The 19,702-nt window shown below is 38.2% G+C and overlaps 1 protein-coding gene across 1 annotated transcript in view; it reads left to right on the top strand.

Moving 5' to 3' along the window:
- Positions 1 to 19,702, top strand: part of LOC124594548 (protein bicaudal C) — a gene marked incomplete at its 5' end in the record, with an annotated part of 146,258 nt that overhangs the window by 25,501 nt on the left and 101,055 nt on the right. Inside the window, one exon of the mRNA XM_047132920.1 lies at positions 9,717 to 9,796. Coding sequence (XP_046988876.1) covers positions 9,717 to 9,796 — 80 coding nt within the window. The remainder of the gene's footprint in view (positions 1 to 9,716; positions 9,797 to 19,702) is intronic.

Raw genomic sequence — 19,702 nt, 5'->3', positions numbered from 1 at the left:
AGAGGGGGGGTGAACAAAACTGACTGGTGAATTTACAAAATAGTGAGTTACAGAAAAATCACCCAGAACTTATAAGGGTCTTCTGGTCTGGGGTTAAGAGTGACTTCCCTTTCACTCTCCCCAGATAGTCCTTTCCCTGCAGCTTTATTCCTTCCTCTTCTGCCAGAAGGGACTACTGGCTCAGAAAACTTGTTTCTTTAACTTCGGTTTTTCTCCTGTCTGCTGCATGGTGAGAGGATTTTTTATCTATTCAATTATATTACACTATATTTTCAAGAATCAGTTATTTTCATTGGTATGTAACTAACAAGGATGATACAGGAAGATACCTGTACATGAATCTTGCTCATTAATTCATTATGTTAAATGCAAATGTACAGGCACAGCAACATAACAAATTCCAGAATTTGCCAGAGGGCAAGAAGACAATCTAAACAAAAAACACAAACATACAGCAGGACAAAAAATAATGTACTGCTCAGGACAGGTCAACTACAGTGATGACATCCTGTATCAATTTATACTTAAGACTGCTTTCTGTTGGCAGTCTCAAGGTGCACACACAATACAGAAAATAAAATGATAAAAGAGAACTCTGTAAATAAAACTGTGGTGAAACATGTCTAGCTGTTAAACAAAAGCTTCTGTCAGTAGTCCTACAAATGTATCAGAAGAATAAATATAAATTTTAAAGTTGGATGTTAGTAGGTGGAAGTTACTCCATATGGCTTTCAGACAGATTGGCTGTCAAAATAGGGAAACTTGGAAACAACTATGTGGTGCTATAAGAGGTGTCTGATTTTGTTGAAATATCTTTGTCTTGGCATTCTACAACAGGCATGCTGAACTGCTACATTTACTTTTTCCTATCACAACATTTCTGGGAAAATGGGCTACACAGTAAGGTTAAAGAAAGAATAAATGTAAATCTTATAAGTTAGGCCAAGGAAAGGAAAACCTATGTTCCTAGTATTTGCAGATGTAGAAAAAGCTTTGACAATGTTGACTGGAAAACTCTTTCAAATTCTGAGTGTGGCATGTGTGTAATACAGGAAGTGAAAGGCTATTTACAAGTTGTACAGAAACCAAATGGCAGTTATGAGAGTAGAGTGGCCTGAAAGGGAAGCAGTAGTTGGGAAGGGAGTGCGACAGGGTTGTAGCCTATCTTCAATGTTATTCAATCTGTATATTGAGCACACAGTAAAGGAACAAAAGAAAAATTTGGAGTGGGAATTAAAATCCATGGAGAAGAAATTAAAGCTTTCATGTATACAGATGACATTGTAATTCTGTCAGACAGCAAAGGACCTGGAAGAGCAGTTGAATGGAATGGGCAGTGTCTTAAAAGGAGGTGAACATAAACAAAAGCAAAATGAGGATAATAGGATGTAGTCAAATTAAATGAGGTGATGCTTAGGGGATTATATTAGGAAATGAGGTATTTAAAGTAATTAATGAGTTGAGCTATTTGAGGAACAAAATAAATGATGGTCAAAGTAGAGAGGATATAAAATGTAGATCAGCTATGGCAACGAAAGCATTTCTGAAGAAAAGAAATTTATCATTGACTATAGATTTAAGTGTCAAGAAGTCTTTACTGGAAGTATTTGTATGGGGTGTAGCCCTGTATGGATGTGATGGATGTGAGAAGAAGAGAATAGAAGTTTTCAAAATGTGGTGCCCATGGCACAACTTGACTAAAAGAACAGATCAGTTGCTGGGACACATTTTGATACATTAAGGGATTACCAATTTAGTATTGGAGGGAGGTGTGGAGGGTAAAAATCATGGAGGGAGACAGGTGAATAAACAAAGCAGAATCGGGATGATGTAGGTTGCAGTAATTATTCAGAAGTGAAGAGGCTTGCACAGGATAGAGTAGCATGGAGAGCTGCATCAAACCAGTCTCTGGACTGAAGAAGACAAATTTAAAGAATTGTGTCCTTAACTTGGGGAGTAAAGATAGCAGTCATTAGATGCGAGTAAACAATGGTGTGATGGAGACTGCAAACTCCAGCTGTAGACAATGCTCTTAATCTTGTCATAGATGGTACACACAAACTTCAGAGATGGATAAATATATTAGGCACTACGGCATTGGCATAAAAAATGAAGAGATGTGGGTTACTGGTACCTATCTGAAGGAAAACTTCCACCTATTGTCAGTGTAAGACATTAGTGTTCCTCTGGCCAGTACCATGTTGATTTTCATTCACATATTTTACATTATTCTACCAATAGCACATGCAGAGAACAGTGACTGAGGAGCTGTAAAGATAAGAGGCATATTCAAAAAGTAAGGGCTGTTATATCATAAATATCCTTCAGAAAAAGCTTGTAGCTGTTTGTTTCCTACAAACTTACCTCACTTTTCCATGCAGTCACTGAGCACTTTCAAGTAGTTTTTATAATGGTGTACTAGAGTCTTAAATTGCCTTGGACGAAATTACTATGCCTGAGAATTCATTTGAACCAGTTAAGTGGTCTTAAGTTAATCACCTTCAAGCCAATGTCCCACAAGCCACTGTTCAAAGTGTAAGAAGTGTTAAGTCAGAGATGATCTTGGTTTTTTGACAGATAATGGTACCACTGAATTTGCTTCTGATTTTGCATTTGTGTAGGTTTTTCAATATTGTGGGAAAAGAAGTCACCTTACAGCAGCCAGTACAAATCTTGCACACAGTTTTTGATACCAGAGCTGTCTGTTACATCTTTGTAAGGAGTGCTGTTAAATAAGCAGAATAGGACTACTCATCCAGAGCACAAACTGTGAATTGGGTTGCAGTTTTTGGTCCACTTACTGCGCAGTTTCATCAGTTTGGATAATGGTTGTGCCCCTCTGTTCATGATGCACACTCCTAAGGCTACTTTTAATGTCTTGAAGTCACTATATAACTTTCATTCATTTATTACTGTAGGCACATGAACTGGTTGTAACTCCTAGTTGTAAACCCAAATTTACAACACTCATTACGTAACTGGCAGAAGTCAAGACTTCTTAAGCTGTAGTTCACTTTCAGCAGTCAAGACTGCTGAAACAAAACCAGGACTTTACTGGTTTTGTAAACAATCAACAAATAGTGCATTTGAACTAGTTCGTTTGAGCTGCCAACATGTAAATATCAGAAAACAGTTGTTTTGATTGCACCTCATATAAACTACTTTTGTGAGTTATTCTAAAATGAGAATGTAGGCTTTCTAAGCAAATTTAACTGAAGTCTCAGGTTATCTGCCAAGTTATGCTGGTGCAGTTTCCATGAGTTTCCTACCTGCCATATTGAGAAAATGTAAGGTTTATGTCAAATACATTCCTTCACAGTAGACTCATCTGCAAAGACCTCAATGAGTTGGTCAATTGCATTGCTCCAGAAGAGATGTCCAGTGGTGGGGGCCCTGTTGGGATGGAGTCAGTCTGGGCATCTAGTTCTGATGCTGCCTATCTAATTCACCCACTGCTCTATTGCTTTCACAAGGGAGCATTCCTGAAATTTCTGTTAGCACCACATCCCATGCAGATCTCACATGGAAACTGTTGTTAGAAATATCAAGGTTATCATGGACTTCAATCTCCACTGCCACTTTGACAGAATCCCAGAACCTGTTGGCCAGGCATAGCACCTTGCCTGCAAATGACAAATAGGAAGCTAATTGAAATACTGACAATATAATGCCATGACTTGACTGATAACCAAAAATATTTCATCAAAGAGTTAGTCTTTGTTTACTGTAGTAAAAATTCCATCTTCAGTGAAGATGGTAAAAACTATTATTCCTGAAGGAAGAGCAGCCATGAGTTGAATATGGTAATTGCTTGTACCAAGGAGACAACTGCTAAAGCATTGTGATGTGACAATACACAGGGTACTCAGAAAGGGAGTGGATGTTCCTGCTTGTGAAGCTCCACAAGTTTGAAGAACACTTGGACAGACTGGAATGAGGATCAATAATTTACAACCTTCAGTAATGGAACATATGGTAGTGTCATTCAGATCACATAAAAGCAAAGAAATAAAGAATGTCAGAAAGCATTTGCACTGCCCAAGAAATATGTGGAGAATAATTAGGAAAAGGCATTTCTTTGTCTGTGTGTAGATGAACATGATACAAAACAATTTCCATAATTATGTATTACATATGGAGTACTTACAGATGAAAAAAGCATGAAAAGCACTTACACTAACATGGCGCTCCTACAGCTTTTTGGCTACTTGCAGAACACACACTTTTGTTGTCACAGATGAAAAAAAACTCTGTGCACATGGAGTATGTGGCTTCTGACTCAGAACCACAGGTGGTCAGTGATTATAGTGCCACATATGGGCTGCTGCACAGAGGTGGTGCCCATGTGAAGAGCCCTGGCTGGAGTGAGTGGCTCTGTGATAAATGATCTGCAATGGATAGTGTCAAACTTAACCATACTGGTGGCTACAAAACCCCAGCTGTCTCCCCAGATCTAGTTTTAATGTAGAAAGGAATGACTCCAACTTCCACTTACCTGACTACACCAGAGAAGAACAGTATAGTAAAAAAAAAAATCCCTTTTGGGAATTAAACCACTGTGGAACATAATGGGGAAACTTTAGGGAAGTGAACTAAACTACCAAAACACTATCACAGGCTTTGCATTTCTATAACATATGATGTTCCCATCACCAATGCTCCTACGAAGAGCCTCAGCATGGCTCAGGGTGGGTTCCATTGCAAGCTCACATCAGACAGATGAAGAGTGAGCTGGGAATAATTTTGTCTGACTTACACAGCAGGGATTGAAAGGTAAGAAAACACACTGGTACTTTCATTTTTTTGCTTTCAAAGGGTAATATTGCCTAAAAAGGTAAGTGATGGCTAACTTTTGTATTGTAAAGCCAATTTTTACCTTCTGCCCCCATTGCCACCCCACCCCCAATTTTTTAAATGTTGTAATCTGAGAATGTCTTCACACTGGGCAAATGATACCAGCTGTGGAGACTGCAAATGACTTCTGCATGAGGACACATCATGGATCCAACCACCACCATGTATCAGTGACCACAGTTACCAACTCCCTTGTTGGTTGAGTATTACTCAATTGTCATGCCACTCCCAGCAGAGGGATATAGTCATCTGCACTTCCTCAGTAGAGTAAGACAGCCTTGTACCTCAACATCAGACAATACTGGAGGGAGCCAGGAGTTGTTAGCTGTAAAAGTTTTCTCATCCTCCCTTTAGTATACAGCCTAGTATCTCCATCCAGGGATGAAATTCTGTAAGGAGTATTAAGATGAAAAAAAGAGAAAGGAGCAAAGGCTAATGTGGGTCTTCAGTTCCCAACTGCACTGGAAAACCTGCTCCTGTAACTGGTGTTCCAGTTACACTTGTCGATGGTATACCTAATAGGTCATGTAAACTTCTCACCCCCTTCAAACTGCTCAGTACACTGATGGCTATCATCAACTAGGAATGTAAAGGATATTTCCACCACCTATCAAAATTCAGACAACTAGTATTTTATCCAGCAATATGCACTATCCTTCAGTAAATTCAGTTGTGTGAAACATATGCCCTGTTGTATATAATCACAGAGCACTTGCCCGCAAAAGGCAAAGGCAAAGGTCCTGATTTTGAGTCTCGGTCCGACACACAGTTTTGTCTGCCAGGAAGTTTCATATCAGTGCACACTCCGCTGCAGAGTGAAAACTCATTCTGGTAATCAATCTATTTTGAAAATAGTGGACTTTGAAAAGGATTTGGGTCCTACTTGTGCATCTGTACTTGTGAAAATGTTTCGTGATAAAGTACCACTCAGTAAAGGATTTGCTACCGAGGCTTTCTGCATACAGGTAACTATAGATTTTACTCTCCATAATGATTGTATCCCTCCAAATATGGAGTGTACATATCAAGATAGTTAACCTGTTCCATCAGATATCATCTTTCCATCTCCTGGGTGATTTTAGTACACACTCCCTCTCACCCTCTGAGTTTTTATCTGTAGTTTCCTCTTTTTGGTTGTCAAGTGTTAGATGATCCTATAGTACCCTTCATGCAAAGAACAATGGAGTTCTACATGTGTCTGTGCTGTGAGAGACTTTTTTATACACTTTAATGGGTTCAGAGACTGTAGTGTGACCCCACTGAACCTAGATGTAGACTATTTTGTATTTACTACAGATCTTAAACCAGGAGTTTCGCTGAATGCAAGCTACAGGTGGGAAGTGTAGTTCTGGGCTGTCAGCAGTTTCTTCACAATTTCCACTGACAAAACATGTTAAACAATTTTGCCAGTTTAGAACTGCTTATTCACAAACATGACTTGACCTTCACAATGAACTGTTCAGTGTGATTGTTACCTCAATTTTTGTGAACTCTCGATGCCTAGTTGATTTCGCTGCCACTTACCTACCAGCTTAATAAGAAGTGTCAGTTGGAGCTCAACACTTTGATAGTTGTCATGCCTCCTTGGTTGCAGACCATTCTACCCTCTTGGGCTTCATAGGGTGCTTGATTAAACTTGATTGGATTACAGGAAATTGGCTAATGGATTGGTAGTCCCAAAAGCATTAGTTACTGCCCCAGTGCACCACTGCGGGATCTGACTTCTGACTAGTGGCTCAAGAACCTGTGAACAGCCTACTTGTAGGTTGGAATTCCTCCTCGACAGATAACACACCAGTTACTGTAGAATTTGGCAGCACATCTCCACAGCAATCTTGAACAGCAAGGATATTCACCTACTAAAGTGACTCGGGCCTGGAGTCCCAGTAAAAATTAATTTGCAGTCTATTCACTCTGACCTCAATCTTCCTCTTGTCAGATAAACTTCTGTCCATCTCACCCACCTGTCATTTCCTGCCACTCCTCAAGTTCCCCTGCTATGATTTGTACCTCAAAGATCTGTCTGGACTTAACCTGTGGACCAAAATAAATAATAAACTCCTCAAATTTCCATGTTCATTCCTCTGTTTTTGCCAGTTCTCCTGGTCAAAAGTAAACTATACTGATGGCCCAAAAGTCAATCGTCACATAGGCTATACCTTCATGCAGTGTGGGGGTTATGAACTAAACTTCATCATACTAGAGCAGTGCTTTTAAAGCAGTATTTGTGGCAGTTATTAGTAATTCACTGTACTTGCACCTGACCTCTGAAAGATTTCCAAAAATGCTGTGACTAAGCAATCTACACACAATAAACTAGTGCTATCATACCCCATTGGTTTTAAAATTATACAGTTTTATTACTGACCATCTCAATACTAGGTGCTCTACTATATTCCTCTGAACTTTATCATTTTGGAAATCTAGAGAAGGAACTTCTGATCAGTTGACAAAGACGTTGCTCTCCCGCTGTAAGGCCAGCTGCAGGGAGCCTTGGACAGTCTGTCAGGCACACTTTCCTTCCCTCGTTGCAGTTAAGTATCCTTTAACCAATGCATAAGATGATACCACAAAAGATCATATTTGCTCTCCACAGCTTATTTGTCCCAAAATTTTTCTTATTAAAGGAACAGAAGACCGTGATTAGTTCTTTTTAACTCTACTCATCAAACTAGAGTTAACACCCTTAATCCTACTTCAGAAAAGGAAAATAATGAAAGCTCTTAAATATAAGCAAGTTGGCTTAACCACATTTTTTATAAAAGTAATAAATGTTTCCTAAAAGCACAATGAGCACTATAATACTTACTCACACATCTTCAGAAGCAACAGCAGAACACACAGAAAATGTGATTCATCCCCTCAAGGGGTGCACTACTCACTCATGAGTACATGCCAACCAGCTTAGACTATATATGCATAGACAGCATGGGGGGCAGGGGGGGGGGGGGTGATGGTAGTGATGGAAGCTCTATTTTAAATGGCTGCCACATGGTAGGGGAGATGCAGTTACATTTCATGCCTGTGCACAAATGCATCTCTCGTAACTTGTAAGATGCAGATAGTGAGTCTGCAAATGATCATAGTAAGAGGTAGTTAATACAAACAATAATTCATCAAATGCAAAAATGTTAAAAGTATCTCACGAAACAGATGTACAAAAGCTAGCATGGTAGATATCACTTACTACTATACTGACAGTGTAAAATACAGAGCATGTGTCAAATGGAAATAAAATCTTCTGAGAACCTGTTCAGCAGTATTACCAAAAAATAAAATTATAAACTTAGCTTCTTCAATGTCTTTCCGAAGTAGTGAAGCCTAGGGAAGTAATAGCACTCAGGTTTCTCCTCTCCTACTTTAATCACTTTGTGTGTTGGGAACAGCTGCTACTTCCTGCAACTTTTTTCAGCAGTTGCAGATTCTTACTTTGTTTGCCTCTTCAAACAAAATTTTAATGATGTTGCATACAATAACACATCTGGTTATGAATAACTTCCCCTGCACCCACAATGCACAGACTGTGGTGTCATGCTGTGTAGTAAAAAGATGACTATGAAAAAACTTGGTATGCGGGTTGGTATGGACTGAGGCAGCTGCCCTTTCAGAATACAGGGGTGGACCTTACCCAGTGCTCAGGATGAGAATGTGTTTATGCAAAAATGCCACATTAGTTTGTTGCGTACAAATCACAAAACTTGCAAGAAGTGATGTCAGTGTGAAACTGGTGCTTATAATAGTATTGTACTTCAAAGATATGCAAATATGTTGAAGCTGTGTGTAATAATAGAAAAGTAATTTTTTAAAAAAGAAAAATGGTAAGCTTAACGATTAACTTTAGGTCCTTTTCTGTTTATACACCACACTGAGGACTAATTGTCCTACATAAGCATCACACTACCACATATGCTGAAGATACGTATGGCATATGTTTAGCTCAGAAATCTGTGATAAATACAGAGATATAAAATTTCCTTCAGAAGTCATAGATCCCTTTTATGGATGAACTCCTGAAGAGAGAGTGCAGCTAGCTAGGACTGCTTATAAACAGAACAGAAGTATAAAAATGTATTCTTAGGTTTCCTATAATCAGAATAGCTCCACATCTTAATAACGGAGCATTATAAGTTGTTGACCTTCCTTTGGTATGCTCCTTTCTGTCTCTTGGAATTGGCTTTTGAGGTTGCAGCTGCCTAACCAATGAGGGGTTTCATCCATGATCCTTATTGATGTGTTTTGTAATATAAAGTAAAGCCAAGAACTTGAAAAACCTGCTTATTAGTTTTAATATTCTGGTGATTTATTATGTCAATACCTTAATGTTAGTCAGTTCATAATTACAATAACATGGAGAACACTTTCATACAAGCAGCATGAGGCTGACACTGATAGCAAAAAGCCCAAATATCAAACAAGCAGTACGTAATACCCTACCAAATTTATCAAAATCATTGAGTGGCAAAAATTTTTGAAAAGAGCTTCAGCAATGTCTTCCATTGATAACCTCAAAAACATCAAACTTACACGAATTTGCCATAGAAATGCACTGAAAAAAATCTTAAAATGTAAATATGTAAATTACACAATGCAGCATGAAACTGCATCACTTTCCTAATACCAGATATATCTTTGACACAGAAGTAACATGGATTCAACTAACATTACATTGCACAGTCATGTAAATAAATGATAAAAATGAAAAAAAATTACTTCTGAATGAAAATAAAGGTCCTGTGAAATTAACAGCATTAGTAATTAAATTGCAGCTAGGTTGTCCTTGTGGATTCTGAAAAACATTTATGTAAATTTGTTAAAGCAATATTGCACTAACAATAAGTAATTAAATTAGTTACTTGTTGCAGATCCACATATTCGTGTTGCTGGTCGACCTTCAGATGTGAAAAATGCCAAAGACATGGTGATGTCTGTTTTTGACACACGAGTGAGTAAACTTGATCTTTTACACAAATTCAAAATCAATAACCTTGGAGAAAACATTTGTCCATAGAGATGGTTATGGTGATCTAACGCATTCCTGTAGAATCATAAGTAAATATATTATGCAAAACAGTGAAGCTATTCTTCCCCCTCATTATCAAACACCCCTACATGTGGAATTCTATTTCTATCATCTACCAGTACAGGACATAATAAAGTTCTGGCTTCATACCAGTGTTCTGTACGTACAGTATTTGCTTTAATAGTTTCTCAGATCTACAGTTAATCTGCATTGCAAAGATAATGCTTACAAAACATACCCAACTGCAGCATACTGTAAAGTGTTTTGTGGTTACTAACTAAATTTAGCTGAAATCTTGCTGCTTTTATCACTTCAAATTTCTTTTGTCACTCTGAATTGAAATACATCATAAGCCTCAATTAATCGGACAGATGTACGCACATGCAAAGAAACTTCCAAATGAAACATATTCACAAAAACACAACATATGGCCATTACCTTGTTCCTTTGAGCAGTCACATGTACGTATATGGATGTTATCATTAACTTAGTGATTCATCTGAACTTTACACTCATTGCATAGTACATTATATAAAACTGTACCTGTAATAGAGAAAATTAGTAGATATGTCTATCTCCCCTTTCCCTGTTTCCAAGCCTTAAGTGACATTTATTCCTGTCACATGGTCACATGCTTAACTGTGGTTGGTCTTGTTCATGACATTGAAACTGACAAGGGTTGCAACATTAAAATGAAAATTCTGGTGGTGGTCAGAAAGGACAGACTGAATAAAATTGCTGATGTTATATTTGTTTGTTAGAAGCAGTTTATTTTGTAGTGAAATTGAAGATAGTTCCTGCGACTTGTGGGTGGAGGGTATACTTGGCAACTGGAATTAACTGGTTGCTTCTAGTGGTCTTTTGATTCACATAGAGTAGTTGCTGAAGGTTTCAAGAAAAATTAGGATTTCAAATGAGAACAGCAATCAGTCGTACTTTTCTTGCAGGTTTCATTTGACAAATCTAGATTTCAGCCAGTGCCTAGCCATTGTCAATGCTAAAAAATAATGGGAGTAAATCATCAGGCGATAGTATAAAAAGTGAACTCGTGCCATAACCTATATGGCTTAGATATTAGATTACATCCCACCTTTTTATAGTATAGATTGGAGTTTTGATACATCACTCCCCTGTTGTTCGGGCTTCTGTCACATTTATTTCAAGACTGCAGTATAGTGGAGGTAGGCTTTGTGGAGAACACAGATTCGCTGTGGTGCCATCTATATGAACTACATAATATGTAGCACTCAAAGGAAAGCAATTAGGATCTTTCTTTTTATTAATTTCTGCTTCCTTTTAGTGTTATATATTACATAGTTCATATAGAGGGCACTACACAACCAATCAATGTGTTCTCCACAAAGCCTACCTCCATTATACTGTAGTGTTGAAAGAAATGACAGAAGCCCAAACAGGGAACTGACATACCAGAACTTGCATCGATATTATAAAATGTTGATATGTGATATAATGTATAAGCCATATAGACTATGGCATAAGTTGTAACTTTTTATACTATGGCAGGACTATGTACTTCCTGTATTTCTCAGCAATGATAATGGCTAGCACTAGCTGAAATCTAAATTTACTGGATAAAACCTGCAAGAAAAAGACAAATGACTGCTGCACTGTCACTTGAAAGCAATATCACAACTGCTTCGTAAACCCACATTCCTAATGGGAGGCAGCCTGATGAAAATTAGAGGCTCATTTTGAATAAAAATTTGCTCATACTACTATAATTGATAGTGACTCCAATTTGCCCAGAATGTGCTGGTGAAAAGAAATTTTTAAAGTGACTACTAGCCAAAAAACACCATCCAAAATTTCAATGAATACTTCCTCCAAAAATTTTGAGCAATATTTTTAGGAGCCCTTATAAAGTGCACTTGTTTGTGGTAACACAACTTTTCACAGCAAACAATCCTGAACATAAAGAGCTTTATTTCTTTATTTATTTCTTTAAGAATGTAACACTGGAATTTGCTTAATTTTTTAGCTCTTCCAGGAGCTCCTCGACAGAGTAGGAGTGAGCCATGAGGAAACTCTTAAGTTTAGACTTAAAATAAGTTTGGGCTACTGCTAAGATTTTTGAGTTTTTGTGGTAGCTTATTGAAAATGGATGCAGCAGAATACTGCACTCCTTTCTGCACAAGAGTCAAGGAAGTGCACTCCATATGCAGATTAGATTTCTGCCTAGTATTAACTGAGTGAAATCTGCTAACTCTTGGGAATAAGCTAATATTGCTAACAACAAATGACATTAAAGAAAATATATACTGTGAGGGCAATGTCAAAATTCCCAGACTATTGAATAGGGGTTGACAAGAGGTTTTCAAACTTACACCACACATAGCACGAACAGCCCGTTTTTGAGCCAAAAATACCCTTTTTGAATCAGAAGAATTACCCCAAAAAATAATACCATATGACATAAGCGTATGAAAATATGCGAAGTAGACTACTTTTAGTGTTGGAATGTCACTTATTTCAGATACTGTTCTAATGGTAAATAAAGCGGCATTTAGTTTCTGAACAAGATCCTGAACATGGGCTTTCCACAACAGCTTACTATCTATCTGTACGCCTAGGAACTTGAACTGTTCCGTCTCGCTTATAACATGCCCATTCTGTCTGATTAAAATATCAGTTCTTGTTGAATTGTGAGTTAGAAACTGTAAAAACTGTGTCTTACTGTGATTTAGCATCAAATTATTTTCCACAATCCACGAACTTATTTCATGAACTACATTATTTGATAATGTTTCAACATTACACACAAGATCCTTCACTACCAAGCTGGTGTCATCAGCAAACAAATATTTTTGAATCACCTGTAATACTAGAAGGCATATCAATTATATAAATAAGAAACAGCAGTGGCCCCAGCACCTATCCTTGGGGAACGCCCCATTTAACAGTGCCCCATTGGGACTGAACATCATTACCACTCTCAATATTGCAGAGAATTACCTTCTGCTTCCTGTTCTTAAAGTAAGAGGCGAACCAATTGTAAGCTACTCCCCTTACTCCATAATATTCCAACTTCTGCAGTAATATTTTGTGGTCAACACAGTCAAAAGTGTGGTGTCACCGCCAGACACCACACTTGCTAGGTGGTAGTTTAAATCGGCCGCGGTCCATTTAGTACATGTCGGACCCGCGTGTCTCCACTGTGTGATCGCAGACCTAGCGCCACCACAAGGCAGGTCTCGAGATACGAACAAGCACTCGCCCCAGTTGTACGGACGACCTAGCTAGCGACTAGATGTACGAAGCCTTTCTCTCTTATTAGCCGAGAGACAGAGTAGCCTTCAGCTAAGTTAATGGCTACGAACTAGCAAGGTGCCATTAGCCTTACAGTGATTGTAATTAAAGTCTCCTGTGTATAGTCAAGAGCGATGTACCACAATGACTGATTAAAGATAAGTATTAATCCAGCTACGTACTTTTCTTCATAGCATTAATTACGTAGCCTGTTCCAGTACTTCACGCCCGTCGGCGTGTGTGCACGCGTGCCTTTCCTTCAGCTACCTCCAGTGGCGTAACAGTCTTGTTACGTCACTACAAAAAGCCTTCGTTAAATCAAAGAAAACACCTAACATTCGCATCCTTTTATTTAATCCGTCCAAAACCTCACAGAGAAAAGATACTATAGCATTTTCAGTTGTTAAGCCATTTCTAAAACCAAACTGTACATCTGACAGCAAATTATGTGAATTTAAATGCTGCAGTAACCTTGTATATACAACCCTCTTGATAACTTTAGCAAACACCAATGGCATAGAAATAGGTCTATAATTATCAACATTATCCCTGTTTCCTTTTTTATAAAGTGGCTTCACTACCGAGTACTTTAATCGGTCAGGAAACCGACCACTCCTAAAGGAAAAGTTACAGATATGGCTAAGTACTGGGCTAACATACATGGAACAATACTTCAGTATTCTGCTAGATACCCCATCATATCCATGAGAGTTCTTGGTCTTTAGTGATTTAATTATTAACTCAATCTCCCTCTTGTCAGTATCATGGAGGAGCATTTCAGGTAACAGTCTCGGGACACTTTTTTCTACGAGCGCTATATGATTCCCTGTTGGGACTAGGTTTCTATTTAGTTCACCTGCTATATTCAGAAAGTGATTATTAAATATTGTACATATATGCGACTTATCAGTAACACGGACATTCCCACTACGCACTGATTCTATATCCTCGACCTGTCTCTGCAGACCAGCCACTTCCTTTACGACTGACCATATGGTTTTAATTTTATCCTGAGACTTAGCTATTCTATCTGCATACCACATACTTTTTGCCTTCCTAATAACTTTTTTAAGCACCTTACAATACTGTTTGTAATTGGCTATTGCATTTAGATTGTGGCTGTTTCTAACGTTTTGATATAATTGCCACTTTGTTCTACAAGATATTCTTATACCTTTAGTCAGCCACCCAGGCTGCCTGTTTGTGTAGTACCCTGTTTTAAACGTTCTAATGGAAAGCAACTTTCAAAGAGCACGAGAAAAGTCTTGAGGAAAGCATTATATTTATTGTCTACTGTATCAGCACTATAAACATCTTGCCACTCTTGTTCCTTGATAAGGTTTACAAAAGTCTCTACAGCAACTGGATCAGCTTTCCTAAAAAGTTGGTAACTATATTTAACATGTGTTGCAGCACAAAAATCTTTTAGACTTAAAATTTGTGCAGCATGATCTGAAAGGCCATTCACCATTTTGCTAACAGAATGCCCTTCTAGTAATGATGAATGAACAAAAATATTGTCTATGGTTGTTCTACTGTTCCCTTGCACTCTTGTTGGAAAGAATATGGTTTGCATGAGATTATATGAATTAAGGTGGTCTACCAGCATCCTTTTCCTTGCACAATCACTTATACAATTTATAATGAAGTCACCACATATAACTAACTTCTTGTATTTCCTATAAAGTGAACCAAGAACCTCCTCTAGCTTTAGCAAAAATGTTGTGAAATTGGAGTCTGGGGATCTATAAATAACAACAGTAAGAAGTTTAGCTCCACTAAATTTAACCACACCTGCACAACATTCAAACACCTTTTCAGTGAAGTACTTTGAAACATCAATTGACTCAAATGGGATACAGTTTTTCACATACATGGCTACTCCCCCACACCGCAAAGAGCTCCTAGAAAAGCTGCCAGCCAACCTGTATCCTGGTACAGGAAGACTCTGAATTATCTCCTTATTTAAGAAGTGTTCAGATATACCAATAATTTCAGTCAACATCTATAAGCAGTTCACTAACTTTATCTCTAATGCCTTGTATGTTTTGATGAAATATACTAATTCCCTCATTAATCGGATACCTAAACTTTGTCGAAAGTGGTTTCTTTGTTAGAGAGACTTCCCTTAAGCAGGAATACCTATCAGCTGACTTCAATCTAAAAAAGGTACAGCTCTAACACCCACAACTATCGGAATTTTCCCATGAGTGATCCCACCACCCCCACCTATGCTGTCACCTATAAGCTTTGCCAACCTCCCCTTTCCATACCTGTTGAGGTGCAGGCCATGTCTAGTGAAACCCGTCCTGCTGATAGACTCCGACACCACTGAAATGTGACTCGTGCCTTCTGTCATTAGCGCACCCCCAAGTCTCATGTTATTGTGCCTGACGGCTGTATTAAGATGAGGCCGATCGTGATGCTGAAACAGTTCCACGAAATGCACATTCGTGTTGCCAGTCTGAGTGGCTATCTTTTCCAGGTCACCATCTATGTCATACTCCCCATCCCTATCAATACTATTACCAGCCCCACCCACAATCACTACCTGATCCTCTTTTGTAAAATCCCTACATAGCCCCCCTATGATAAGTCACCCGAGCCAATCCTGCATTAGGCTTCACAATGCTGGTGACCTGGTACTCACTCCCCAAAACTTCCTGCAACTGCTGGCCTACACCTCTACCATGAGAACTACCTAACAGCAGAACCTCTTCTTTCTCTTAGACTTTGCAACTGTCCTAGCCACCGTAACTGCTGAGGTCTGCTGCATACTTCCTACATCTACAGCTACTAGAGATTCCTCTCCACTAGACCCTGACAGTTGGTCATATCTATTACAAACACCAATAGTAAAACTATCTGAAAATCTCCTTCTCCTAGCAGATCTCTTGCCAACAGCCAGCTCCCATTCCCCAACCTCCTTCACCCTCCTCATCCTATCTAGCTCCTCCTGTGCAGATTTTCAACTGCACCTGAAGGGCACAGATCTTACGCTCCTGCTCCTCGATCAACTCCCTCTCACTACATAACCTGCAGTTCCAAGAGAGGATCTCACCAGAATGCCCACTGCATTCCCCCCCAGTGAAAATACTTCGAACAAGTCTCACACCGCAATCCACTACTCACGAACCTACGGCGAAGCCCACACTTCTCACTCATGGTAAAATTTTACAGTTATTGAAACAAGAAAACAACTTTATCTAAGTTCCGCTACTACAATAAGATGTTAAAAACTGACTACAATAATCACAAACTTACTCTACAAGGAAAGTAACTACTATTATTGACAGTATTAATCAACAACAAATGAGAATATAACAAAATACTAACACAGAAAAAAATCAAACGTCTAATGACAGTAACGAAACTGAAAGCAGTTTGCAAAAATTTCTTCTGAAGTTATTTCACCGGAAAACACCAAGAACACTGGTTGAAGACTACTAAAGTTCCTAAATAAAATACTATACACAAACAATTAGTACTTAGCTTTCGATGCGCCACTACAGCTGCAACTGGTCAGCGCGGAATGTAAACACGGGTAAGAGGTTAAGTTACTTGATACGAAACACTCACAAATATCAGGTGATGGATATAGGGATTAGTGGTCAGAAGATTGTTTTAGCAAGGTTGACAACCATGACATGGAAATCTGTCAAAAATACTTACCTAAAAAATCAGACAAAAATCCATTTGACAGCTTCCTTTCAGACAGTCTAACTATATAACTGTCAATCAAATCTGGCTGAAATTCAAAGAAAGTGTTAACAGCAACTGATACTTACATAAATGTGGAGTCTATTCTTTTGGACTCGTCAGAACACATACACCACATGTACATGCATCAGCAAGGTGTGTTGTTTGATGATGCATTCTGTCTGTGCGGGTGCACACAAAGCCTGATCACTTGTGGGAATCCAAAAGGGTGAATGAGGTCTTCATTGGCAGGTTACGCTACACAAGTAATGCACAACAGGCTGGAAATTTGGGTCGGCTGGGAAATGTGCTCAGATGATTAAGGCAGATGAGGTGACTGCTCACATTAAGTGGTAGATCTGTGTTAGTCCCAGTTTGACACATGTTTTCACCTCTTGCCACTGACAAATTTCAATGCCTAAATGCAGCTAATGTCAATGAAAACCTTCAAACAGCAATGGTGTTTTGCACCAGTTAGTTAAACATATGTCCCGTGTATACAAAACAGGCTAAGAGACTTGTGGAATCAATGAGGAAAGTAGACTATATTTAAAAGAACACTCACTATTAACAACCTTTTACACATGCTCAAAACTTAGTGTGGATGTCAATGGAATAAGCTTTCACTGTTTTCTCAATGAAACGGTCTCAAAATCTGACACACAATAAAACTTCTAATTGTATGTGAAGTATACCAGCAGCAAGACAAATAAGTACCTTCACTGCAAGATAGCAATGATAGTGAAAATGTTACTGGTGATGGGACTACTAAACTTGAGTTACTGAACAAAGCTTCCCAAAATACCTTCAGCAGAGGAGGAGGAGGATGATGATGATGATGATGATGATGATGATGATGATGATGATGATGATGATGATGATGATGATGATGATGATGATGATGATGATGATGATGATGATGATGATGATGATGATGATCCATATTATTAAACATCTTTCTCTCAATCAGATACAACTACAGGTTATGTGTCTAAAGGCTTCCAGAAACAACACAAAATCTGGTTTTCCATATTTTGTGTTAGTGACTGATTTTAAAAATTTAAAATGCTGACACCTACTGTTTAAGAGGTATAACCTTATATTAAAGGTTTAACACAGCAAGACAAATATTAAAACTAGAAACTCCATCTGTCTTGAGGCAATATAGCTCAGTATGTGCAAATTACCCTGACTACACTCATCTAGCATTAAAGTGAGAGCAGTTAGTGACTTAAAACAGAATTTATACATTATTTCAAACCTTGACAAAACTATTTCTTGTTGACACTTGCAAAAAATGATTAAAGGCGAAAAGTTTACCTTTTATAACATTTTTGTTCATGCAGTAAAATGACTGCATCAGGCACAATGATTTATTACTTTTTTACCACAAACTCCATTCACAACACTGTTTGCAAACAGTATGACATCTTTTACCCAGTATACCTGCAAAATTAATCTCCAGACCACACACATTTCAGGAGATACAAACAGTGAGGTTCATGAAACACCTGCTTTGGTTCAAAATGAAGTATGGATTACCTGACCAGTTTTAGCATTTCATAAAAAGAGCACTTAGACATCAAACTTGAAGCATAATTTAAAACCTTTCGTAAGCTTTTTTATATGCAGGTGTTAGATTATTCAAAGAATTGGGTATTTAGTAGTATTCTAAAATTTAAATCCAGAACAGCCATCAACATGATGAATGTGGAAGCAGATTCCCTCAGAGTAATGAAGCAACAAAATTCACTTAAAAAAAGAGTCCTTCAGTTCAATTTGTATGCAAATTTGGTTCCTTTCAGATGTTGATAAAATAAGTCCATTTTTGGCAGCCATATACAACTGCTCACTTGATCAACTATTAATATCAATATACAAGAAAGGAAATAGTAGTTGTACACTGAATTATTGACAAATATTGTGGACAAAATGTGCAATAGGATTCAGTGTTCCTACCTTAAGAGTTACCTCAAACAAAACTACTATTGACATGTAACAAGCAAGAGTCAGAAAAGGTGTTTCTTGTGAAACAGTTGGCCATTCAAAAACACAAAAAATGGCTACTATCAACATGGACCCGAAGTTCATCCCACATTTCTTGGGTTCCATAATGTTACTGACAACATTAATCAAAAGTGACTTCAAATCAAACTGTGTGCCTATGTAATATTGTTTCTGTTGGGCAAATGGATTTGTCATTCCCTATTAAAAAGGCCACAGTTAGTAGTAACTGACAGAAAGTCAAAGAATGAAACCTAAGTGGCATCTGGGGATCTATGCCCTCGCCTGTTAATAATTTACACAGGCAATTTAAAAGACAATCTGAGCAGTCTTCTTTTTGCAGAGGATGATGCCATTTTCTACTAAAGTCATCAGAAACACACACACACACACACACACACACACACACACACACACACACACACACACACACACACACACACACACACGATTCCCAGGCATTCCAGCTACTAATGCATGCCAAGGAGTTGGTGGCTGTTTGAAGACCCCTGGATCAGAGATCACTTAAAGGCACACATTTCACACACAAAACACATTAAATTACACCAAAGCCTTCAAAGTTCTGACCTGGCTGTTTCATCACGTAGAAATTTCAATATGGACAATTACAACCATACTGCTTTCCCTACTCTGGCTACTCTTAAGGAAGAGTGATACACAAGATGACTGGGAGAAACAAATACACCCAGTATTTACTATATAATGAAACTGAAGGGGATGTTCCCGGTGTGACAAAGACATTATTTTTGTGAAACATACTAAAAATAAACTTGGAGAAGTTGATTAACTGGGTTAAATGCACCATGCACCACTACTGACGAAAGCATCAAAATCTGT

This window comes from Schistocerca americana, chromosome 2, assembly GCF_021461395.2.
Source record: "Schistocerca americana isolate TAMUIC-IGC-003095 chromosome 2, iqSchAmer2.1, whole genome shotgun sequence".
Classification (NCBI taxonomy): Eukaryota; Metazoa; Arthropoda; class Insecta; order Orthoptera; family Acrididae; genus Schistocerca; species Schistocerca americana.
The sequence above is the reverse complement of the archived record's forward strand: the minus strand, read 5'-3'. Positions and strand labels throughout refer to the sequence as shown.